Source organism: Ictalurus punctatus, chromosome 15, assembly GCF_001660625.3.
Source record: "Ictalurus punctatus breed USDA103 chromosome 15, Coco_2.0, whole genome shotgun sequence".
NCBI lineage: Eukaryota > Metazoa > Chordata > Actinopteri > Siluriformes > Ictaluridae > Ictalurus > Ictalurus punctatus.
Window position 1 is genome coordinate 14,772,033 of NC_030430.2, and position 10,694 is coordinate 14,782,726.

Sequence of the window (10,694 nt, forward strand, 5' to 3'; positions counted from 1 at the left end):
GTTTAACTATCCCAATGTACTAGAATTCACCCTATAATAATTTAAATATAATATAATCCAAATTCCGAAAACGTTGGGACAGTATGGAAAATGCTAATAAAGAGGAGTGAGTTGTAAATGTACATTGGCTTGCATTTAAACAAAAAAACAGTATAAAGACAAGGTATTTTGTGTTTTACCTAATGAACTGCATAGTTGTTTTGAAGATAAAATTTTATTTTGAAATTGTTGCATGCAACACGTTCCAAAACAGTTAGGACAGAGGCAATTTAGGACTAATAGCAATGTGACAATTTGAAATAAGAAGGTGATGTGAAACAGGTGAGGCAATCATCTAATCATAGTATATAAGGAGCCTCCAAGAATGGCCCAGTCCCATAAGAGCAAGGATGGGTCGAGGCTCGCCAATCTGCCAACAGATGCATCAGTGAATAATCCAACACTTTGAGAACAATATTTCCCAAAAACACATCGGTAGGATTTTGAGCATTTCACCTTCTACAGTGCACAATATGATCAAAAGATTCAATCAATCCGGTCAAATCTCGGAGCATAAAGGGCAAGGCTGAAAACCACTTCTGAATACGCATGATCTCCTATCCCTCAAACGTCACTGTCTTAAAAAAAGACGTCATGAGTCTGTAATAGATATCCTGACATGGGCTCTGGAATACTTTGGCAAACCTTTGTCATTAAACACCAATCGCTGCTGCATCCACAAATACAAGTTCAGGCTTTACTATGCAAAGCAGAAGCCATACATCAGCATTGTCCAGAAGCACCGCCAACTTCTCTGGTCTCGGTCTCATCGGAGATGGACAGCAGCACAGTGGAATAGTGTTTTGTGGTTCGACGAGTCAAAGAGGAAAAGGACTATCCAAGCTGTTATCAGCATCAGGTGCAAAAGCATCTCTCATGGTATGGGGGTGTCAGTGCCCATGGCATAGGTAACTTGCACATCTGTGAGGCCACTATTAATGCAGAAATATATGTACACATGTTGGAGCAACATATGCTGCCATCCAGAGCAGGACAACGGCAAACCACATTCTGCCCGGATTACAAGCGCATGGTTGCGTAAAGAGAGAGTGCGGGTGCTAGCATGGCTTGCCTGCAGTCCTGACCTGTCTCCGATTGAGAACGTGTGGCGCATTATGAAGCGCAAAATAAGGCAACGAAGGCCTCGTACAGTTACGCAGTTGAAGAAATGCATAATGGATGATTGGGGAAAATTCTGCTTGCTAAACTTAACCAACTGGTGCCTTCAGCACCCAAAATAATAAGTGTTATTAAAAGAAAAGGTGATGTTACACAGTAATAAACTGTCAACTGTCCCAATTTTTTTGGAGTGTGTTGCAGTCATCAGATTTGAAATGAGTGCATATTTTCAAAAATAAATAAAATTCACAGAGCAAAACATGAAATAATGTATTAATAATGTGTAATAATGTACAGGGTGAACTGAATTTTTAAATTACTCTTTTTGGGGTTTTTTTTTTTTTTTTTGCATTTTCCATACTGATCCAAGTTTTTCAGAATTGGGATTGTATCTTAAAGTATATATAATACATAAATTACATGAGCAATACACAATACACAAATTACATGAGAATCAATTTATTTCTGCATTCACACTTCCAAGCAGTTATATTAACATTCCAAAGGTCAAAAAGTCCAACTGTTTTATTTCTGAGCACTTATAAGGAATAAGCCAAAAAGCTTATTCCCTTAAAATAAACCAAAATTCTCAAACTGAAGACTTTACTGCAGGTCACTTCATTCCATTCAAGACCCAGGTCAGCAGATGGCCCACACTGCTTAACAAATCATATATAGTGCTGTGAAAAAGTATTTGCCCCATCCTGATATCTTCTGGTTTTGTGTTGCCCAGGCCCTGAAGCAGCAAAGCATCCCCAAAACTTCACACTTCCACCACCATGCTTGACCGTAGGCATGATGTTCTTTTTGAGGAATTCTGTGTTTGGTTTACGCCAGATGTAACGGAACCCTGTCTTCCAAACAGTTCCACTTTTGACTCCGTAGTCTACAGAACATTCTCCCAAAATGTTTGAGGATCATCAAGGTGTGTTTTTGCAAAATTCAGACGAGCCTTAATGTTCTTCTGGGTTAGCAGTGGTTTCCCCTCACCACTGTTCCATGGATGCCATTTTTGCCCAGTGTCTTTCTGATAGTGGACTCATGAACAGTGACCTTTATTGATGCAAGAGAGGCCTGTAGTTCCTTTGATGTTGTCCTTGGCTCTTTTGTGACTTCCTGGATGAGTAGTTGCTGTGCTCTTGGAGGAATTTTGGAAGGTCGGCCACTTCTGGGAAGGTTCACTACTGTGCAGAGTTTTTCCATTTGGAGATGAAGACTCTCGCTGTGGATCTTTGGGGTACCAGAGCCTTTGAAATAGCTTTGTAACCCTTCCCAGACTGATGTATTTCAGTCACCTTCTTCTTCTTTTTCATCATTTCTGGAATTTCTTTCAATTTTTGGCATAGTGCGTTACTGGTTAAGACATTTTAACCAACTGTTGATTTGACTGAACAGGGTTTGCAGTAATTAGGCCTGGTTGTGTCTAATCCAGATGAACCTTCCATAGATTTTGGCAATTAGTAACTACAGGAGCAAATATATTTTCACACAGGGCCAGTTGGTATTGGAAAACCTTTTTTCTTCAATAAACAACATTATCATTTAAAAACTGTATTTTGTGTTTACTTTGTTTAATCTTACACAAAAACAGAAATCAGGATGGGCAAATACTTCTTTACACCATTGTGTGTGAATAAAAATAAATAAATGTTTTGGGGTTTTTTTCCCCCACATTATATGCATACATATCAGATATTTTATATAAGGATGTACATAGACTAATAAGCTCTAATTATTCCTGATAGATTCTGGTCATTTTAGTAGTTACATTAGTATGTAAACTGACATCAAGACAAAAGATAGATCCAGGGAGAAAAGACCAGCATTTCCCAAGCGGAAGACTGGAACAGTAGGGCTGTTCTGCTCATTTTGATGACAGTAAGTTCACAGAGATAATGTTAGTGCGGATCAGATTTGACTGTGTGTCTCATCTCCTCTGCCTTTTTCACAGCTTCCTCCAGAGCCTGAGGTGACACCAAATCCAAACGCCGCAGTGCCTCCAGCAGCTGGGCTCGCGAGTTGCTGATGAATGAGTGAGATAGGAACCAAGGAAGACCACCACCGTTCCTCAAGGTATAGAGGGGTACTCTAGTTAGACCCAACACCTAGATGGACAGATGTTTTTTTAGGTTCTTTAGGGGCAAAGAAAATAAAACAAAACAGCTTTAAGTGAAAGCAGGCAAAATTACCTCTAAGCCATGATCCACTGCATTCAAAACTGCAGCTCTCTCAATCTCTAGCAGCTCAGCCTCTTTAATCTTCTTGCTATAGAAGTGCAAGATGAGGCGGGGAGGAGACTGAGCAAGGTGAGAGGACACATAGTCATCCATGGTCACTGGCACTGATGCCCCCAACTCCTCCTGTAGCTCTCTGCTCAGCCCCGCTTCCAGACTCTCCTCAGAAGGTGTAACTAACCTGCAGTGACCGTTTCAGAAACATTCATATACTTTCATTATCAATCAATCATGCTTATTAAACACTTTTTTTTTTTAAAAAACAACCGAGAGTTGACCAAGTACTGTACAAAAACAAGAAAACATAACATAATACAGGCCTCATAACATAACATAATAACCCCCCCCCGCCAGATGTAACAGAAATAAAACACACACACAAGGATTCATGGCAAGTTAAATCAAAGCCCGTGAAAATAAATGAGTTTTGAGCATGGATTTAAAAACTGAAAGAGATGACGCCGTTCTAATGGATACCGACATGTTGTTCCAGAGCTTAGGGCCGGCTACAGCAAAGGCTTTATCGCCTTTATGCTTTAATTTGGACCTGGGGACAGAAAGCAATCCAAGATCCCCAGATCTAAGTGATCTGGATGGATTGTGTGGGTGCATTATTTTATCTTTATAAAAAATTCTTTCATTGTTTAAACAGTTCACTCTGCATTCACACTAGTAGATAACAATGTTGCCCCCTGTTTGTCTGTTGTAGGCATGTCACAAATGCTACCATGCTACTTTGGTGGTATAAACCTTTTTATCTGATAAAACAACGTTGGTAGCAAAATGTTTAGGCTACTGTTTGTTATATATAATTCTCTTATGTGTTTACTAGGTAATAGCACAGCACCATGGTGCGACTGGTATCATTGCTGCCTCTCAGGTCCAGGGTCTCTGGTTTGATAATCTGCTCAGGTTACTGTCTGTGTGGAGTTTTGCATGTTTTATCAGTGCATGGTTTTCCTCTGGGTTCTCCAATCCCAACAACATGCAGGTAAATGAACTGGTTATGCCAGGGGTGTCCAATCTTATCTGCAAAGGGCCAGTGTGGGTACAGGACTTCATTATAATCAAGCAGGATCCACACCTGATTCCACCTGTTTAATCAGTCGATCTTGGCTTTCAGTAGTCTCGGGTGTGGCTTCTGTTTGGTTGGAATGAAAACTTGCACTCACACCAGCCTTTCCCAGATAAGACTGGACACCCCTGGGTTATGCAAAGTTGCTGCTAGATGTGAATGTGTCTCTCTGTGTGTGTGTGTGTGTGCGCGCATGGTGCCATGAATTGTCCTGGCATCCTATCCAAGTTGTGTTCCCGCCTCACGCCCAGTGTTCCTGGGATAGGCTTCGGATGGTTGCTGGTTACTGAAGATGAATGAATGAATGAACACTAGGTAATATTAAACATTAACTACCTAATCTCGTGCATTAAGAACACGAGCTAGCTATTTGTATGACGTTCAAGGCATATTTTTACTCCTTGTATTGACTACTTCTATTTAGGACTGGCTATAGTCCTAAATTATTTATTGGAAACAGAGCCAACATGGCATTTATAACTTTCTCGTTCATTTTTCTGTGATGCAAGCTGAGCTCTGATGACAGTGCTGACGGTCCATAGGAAGTAAAATCAAGCTGGGGAGAAAAAAATAAATATGAGAGAGTGTATAGCTGAGGAATATTGGATATCTTAAGCCAAAGGAGTGGCCCAAGTAATTTACAGAAGGCAATTATTTGAATTTGTTGCATTAACACTTCATTTGCATCAAACCCGAGAACATTTTCAATCAGCTGTCACTCGTCACTTTATTGCTTGCTGCTGTTGCAGCTCCAAATTGCCTACTTACATAAGAATTAATGCTTGCCTGTTACTGGTTAGTGTGAAAGCACTAGAATTAAAATTGAATAGTTTATTCAATTAAATTAACCGAACTGATTACATTGTATTTTTCACTTAAGCACTTACCCTCCTGGGAAACCAAGTAAACCATCAAAACGCATCTGCATCTGAAAAAAAAAAAGAAAAAAAAAAAAAGAAAAAGAGAGAGTTGGATCTTTGTTTCATTTTCATGTGTGTGGTGTTTTTGACCCAATTTGGGACACATAAAAGGAAGTGGTTTGGTAAAGGCAGTGCAAAATCTTGTTTACTACAATAAGCATTACTAAAGATTTGAAATGTGTCAATTTCACACAAATGGAAGGATTGATTAAAAGTATAGCCAAATATATAGCTGAAGTATAATCGTGATAGTCACTAACAGTGAGGTAATCCTTGATACCAAACCCTTTTGATGCTTTTTGTGTCAAAAACCAACATACAATTTTGAAACACTGCCTGAAAGCTTCATTCGCTCTAAATCACAAACCCATGACCAACGCCTGATGCTTTGTTTCGCAACCTCAACTATTTTTTTTTAAACTGCAAGAAAAGATGCACAAGCCCTGGCAGTCATTTTGAGAGTTGTGTAATGAAGTGGTCTAAGTAGTTTAATGATGCAGAAGTAATGATTTAAGAGACAGTGAGCTGTTTAGCAATACAGACATACTGATAATGCATCACATTTTAGTTTTGAATTCATCATAAAATATAAAACTGCTAAAATGTCTGTTTCAATTTGGGTTAACTATATATGCAGTTTACAGATATTCTTTCATTTTATACATTTAAAATAATACCAATTTCTATACAAAATACTTGACATATTATGGGATTACACTCTTGTAGGTAACCAACTGCTTTCAGCAATCGGTTAATAACAACAACACTCTTGTCAAAGGTGAGACAATTTGGTGGAAGGAAGCTGAGAAGCATTTACAAGCAGCCAAGATAGTCCTATTCCCATTCATTCCTCACTTTGCAAATACTGTACTATTTCTAACTACACTCTAAAATATAATAACGCCTGTTGTCTTTCTTTATTCTTGGTGTGCATCAACAATCAAATACTAATAAATTAGCAATTAAATCAAATTTATAGTGCATATACACCAGACAAAAATATAAATAATGAATTGAGCATGGACTACAGGAAACAGAATGATGCATGCTCCCCTAACCAGAAACGGAACCAGAAACGAAGCTGCAATACAGAGGGTCAGCAGCTGTAAATTCCTTGGTGTCATCATCACGGAGGATCTCACATGATCAGTGCATAGCAAATCTGTTATAAGGAATGTACAACAATAACCTAGAGACTCTATCTGAGAGCATGTTTACTAGCAGCATTAATGGCTGGTTTGGAAACTGCACTGCTCTTGACCATTTAAAAAAATGTGCAGAGAGTAGTACAAACTGCCCAGCACTTCACTGAGGGGAGCTTCCCTCAGTCCAGGACATTTACACCAGACCATGACTGAGGAGTGTCTGGAGGAGGATCAAAAAGCCCAGCCCACTGAACCAGCCATTTCATGCTACTGCCTGGAGGCAGATGGTACTGCAGTATTCCCACAGGCCAAATGACTGCTGAATAACAGTCATTGCACTAGACAGACACTAACTGCACACTGCACATTATCTTCATGTAGCATAGTCTACAGACGCCATTCTACACTTTTCTAGTAACCTGTTTACATATACTATTAAGCGTATATTAAATTACAGTTATCTGCATATACTACTACCAGGGGTGTAATCTGGCCTGAGCATTGGGGGCTGTATTCCTGAAGATATTTTCTTTAGCCCCGAATAATTCTCCATAATAATTCTGGACCGGTTTGTCACTACGTAACTGAACGTCAGTAAAAGTAATTTTTTATCTTCAGTGAATAAAGTGCTGTATTTTCAGTGAATGGAAAGACCAATCAGACAGGTTTTACAGGAAAATATGTGGAAATACTCATGTCTTGGCTGATGGGTCTCAATTCTGCCAAACGCTAGCTCACACAGTCAGTTAGTGTGAGGGGAAAATAGATATATGCAGATTTTTTTTTATTTATTTATTTTTTACCAGTAAAGGGGTTGAAACTGAAACCATAACATCCTCTCATACTGAGCAGGAAAAGAAGGTGTGTAAATGTTTATATGAGTTCCAGTTTACATGAACATGATATGAGCAGAGCATAAGGACAGCAAACGTACTTTGCATGGCACTGTAGCAGCTAAACCCTTACAGTGAAATGTAGTTGTGCCTCCTTTTGGCTAGCGACAACAAACTAGCCTAGTCTCATGCTAGATAAACAAAACGTTTTATATTCTGTCTGTCTGGTAACAGTGATAACACCCGAGGCAAGTTTTATTATAAAGCCAGGTTTTTGTCTGATCATGTCATTCACTGACAGCTAAGTTACTACAGCTTCCATAATACAAAACTTTAGGCTACTAGCTGAGCTGAGAATGTTGAGCTGAAAATTGACCATTATTTTTTTTCATGTTTTACTACCTGTACCATTGAGGTGGGAATTGTGGTTCATATCAAGTAGGTTCATCAGCAACGATTTTACAACCAGATAATGAACGTTTACTCGTAATCACTTGGTTTGAAACTGCCATTGCATTATGGGTTTTGAGGATTTTCCATCATGTAGGCCTAGTCATAATGGTAGTAGGTATCTGATATGATGCCATTTTGAGACATTTCAATGGCTGGATTATTCATGTGCAGATTATATGGTAAATCAAATCCAAACCCTTCCTTCTCCAGTTTTCACATTCTTTAAGCAATTAGCCCTCACATGCATGTTTTTAAAAGGTTTTTGATGGAGAAGAATCTGGTCTCAGCCCTGGATGATTAAGAGTCCAGCTTACGCCCTGATCACTACTCACTCTTAGATACACCAGAATTCTTATATCATATGAATACAGTTCAATATACACTTCTACTATTTATTTACTTTGTATTATGTACATAGCATATATTTTTGTATTTTATTCTTCCCTTCCCTGTATTTTATTCTTATCTTTAACTGACTGCAACATATTCTTCCTACACATTTATTAAGGGTATTTGGGAGATGCTCTTATCCAAATCGACTGAGATGTGCTCTGAATTCTCCATCAATTAATTCATCCTGATGCTGGTTCACAAACTAAGAGTACAATCAGTCTAAAAACTCTGTTGGGGAGGTAACAGTAAGAAAAACACACAAACAGATCAAACCTGCCTCTGTGAAATCACACACAGAAATCACAACCTAACTACGTCAAAGTTATGATATCTATTATTTCAGTCTTATATAGTTATTAGATTGTTTGATCAGACACTTGAATTGAATGGGTATAATCCAAACCTCAATAACTCTAAAACAAATAATAATGTCACTTGGAACTAATGTGCTCTGGATGTGGAAAAATCAGGCATAAAATGTTTTATGCCTCCAAATTATTATTATTTAAATGTTGAATTTAAATTTGCATAATGTATGTCGGTCTAAATATTAATATGAAGAAGGATAAAACAGTATGCTTGAAATAATAATAATAAATAAAATCTTTCAATGTCCAATTTTTTTAACATTCAAGTTGAAGACAATTTTTTTTCAACCTGTATATTTCTGATGAATGATGCAATGAGATTAAAATAACAATAACAACAACAACAACAACAACAACATTTTACCAAAAACAGCACTATTTAAAAAAAAAAAAAAATCTAAGATGATCAGCAGAGTCTAGCACAAAAACAAGCAGACTCAGTAAAGACTGATAGGGACAACTAATCTGTAGCTTTCTAGATGTTTATAGCATAGTAAATACAGAGTAATGCTGTCAAGTGATTTGAAGTTGATTGACATTCATATGAAAAAAAGCCTTATATTGACTGTCCATAAGTGTGGACACTATGCATGAAAGGGTTACATTTAAATTACTTATTTGTATATCTGGATTGTGTTTATAAAACTGTACCGAGGGGGTCTGTGGAATGTATTTTTACAGTTAAAGAGCTTCCTAGCTGTAAAATGTTTGAGGCCCCATGCACTAGGACATACAGAATATAAAAGACTGCACTTCATCCTTTTCACTGCTAGGCGGTAGTAACGTGCACTAATGTTAGATCGCTTCCGTTTCGCCACCCTCACCGCCATTTCACTGTATTTCAAAATAGCAGTCTACACTATATTTCCGTGTGCTTCTCTGTGTTGTGAATAAAATAATTCAAAATTCATTTTGAAAAGTCTGCTTCTCTCTGCGGTTCTCTTTGAATTTCCTAACATATTGTACGTAATAGTAAGAAAGAATAATTTTTAAAAAACCACCCTTACCAGCACGATATGTTTAACTGGGATTTTGCCGAAGAGTTTAGCTTGGCTATCTGCATACAGAAGGATGTGGCAGGCGTGTTTGTGGTCCAGTCGCGACAGCGCATCTTCTCTGCTCATGTCTCTAGCAGCCATTTCACACTGTAATTACGCAACTATTTTAGCAAATCAGGGAAATAACTTTATAAACGTGACTTTTATATAACTGACGACCAATAACAGTGTGAAGACAACTAAAGTGGACTAATAGCAATATATTTCAAAATATGAGTCCTCTAAGCTATTTGACGTCAAGTGATATATTAAAGAGTGCAGTCAGTGCTATGAATAATATTCCTTCCTTAAATTCCTTCCTTCCTTCCTTCCTTCCTTCCTTCCTTCCTTTATTCATTCATTCATTCATTCTTGTTCATTAAGCGCTTTACTGTTTTGACACTGGGCGCAAGGTGGGAATGCGCTCTGGGTGGGACACAAGTCCATCACAGGCCATCATTCACACATTCATATGCTCATTCGCAGCTAGAGGAAATTTAGAGGAGACAATCCACCTGACAGCATGTTTTTGGGGTGTAGGAGAAAACCAGAGAACCAGGAGGAAACCCACATGCACACATGACAAACATCTAAAACTTGGCTCGAATGCTCAGGAGTCTAAGATGTGAGAGAGCAATGCTACACTAGCAATATTCCACCAAGGAAAATATGTAAGGCGATATCAGTTATTCATAATTTAAAATCATATTTTCATATGCTACCATAGAATTTTCTACTACCATAGAATTTGAATTTAATCATTTAGTATCCAAGTCCTTGTTGACTCAACATGCCTTACAAGATTTAGGTGTGTGTGTGTGTGTGTGTGTGTGTGTGTGTGTTTGTGTGTGTGTGTGTTTGTGTGCGTGCGTGTGTGCATGCAAATCAACTATAAAAATCAAAGTGCAAAATAAGGCTACATACAAAATAAAACCCAATATGTCACAATAAGAGTGGTGGACAATCTATACATCATCATACAATTCATGCAACATACTGTGGTGAGTTGTTAAATAATATCTGATAGACTTGCTTATGTGTTTTCTGGCACTGTACAATATCCCGAGATCACTGGGCA

At 38.1% G+C, this 10,694-nt stretch overlaps 1 protein-coding gene across 1 annotated transcript; it reads right to left on the bottom strand.

Annotated features, from left to right (window-relative positions):
- Positions 1 to 1,601: 1,601 nt before the first annotated feature.
- Positions 1,602 to 9,820, bottom strand: zgc:103759 (U8 snoRNA-decapping enzyme). The gene is made up of 4 exons (XM_017487425.3): positions 9,587 to 9,820; positions 5,355 to 5,395; positions 3,348 to 3,573; positions 1,602 to 3,263 (listed from the first exon to the last, which is right to left on the bottom strand). The coding sequence occupies exons 1-4, from the start codon at positions 9,716 to 9,718 to the stop codon at positions 3,057 to 3,059; spliced, it is 606 nt and encodes a 201-aa protein (XP_017342914.1). The 5' UTR covers positions 9,719 to 9,820; the 3' UTR covers positions 1,602 to 3,056.
- Positions 9,821 to 10,694: the final 874 nt, after the last annotated feature.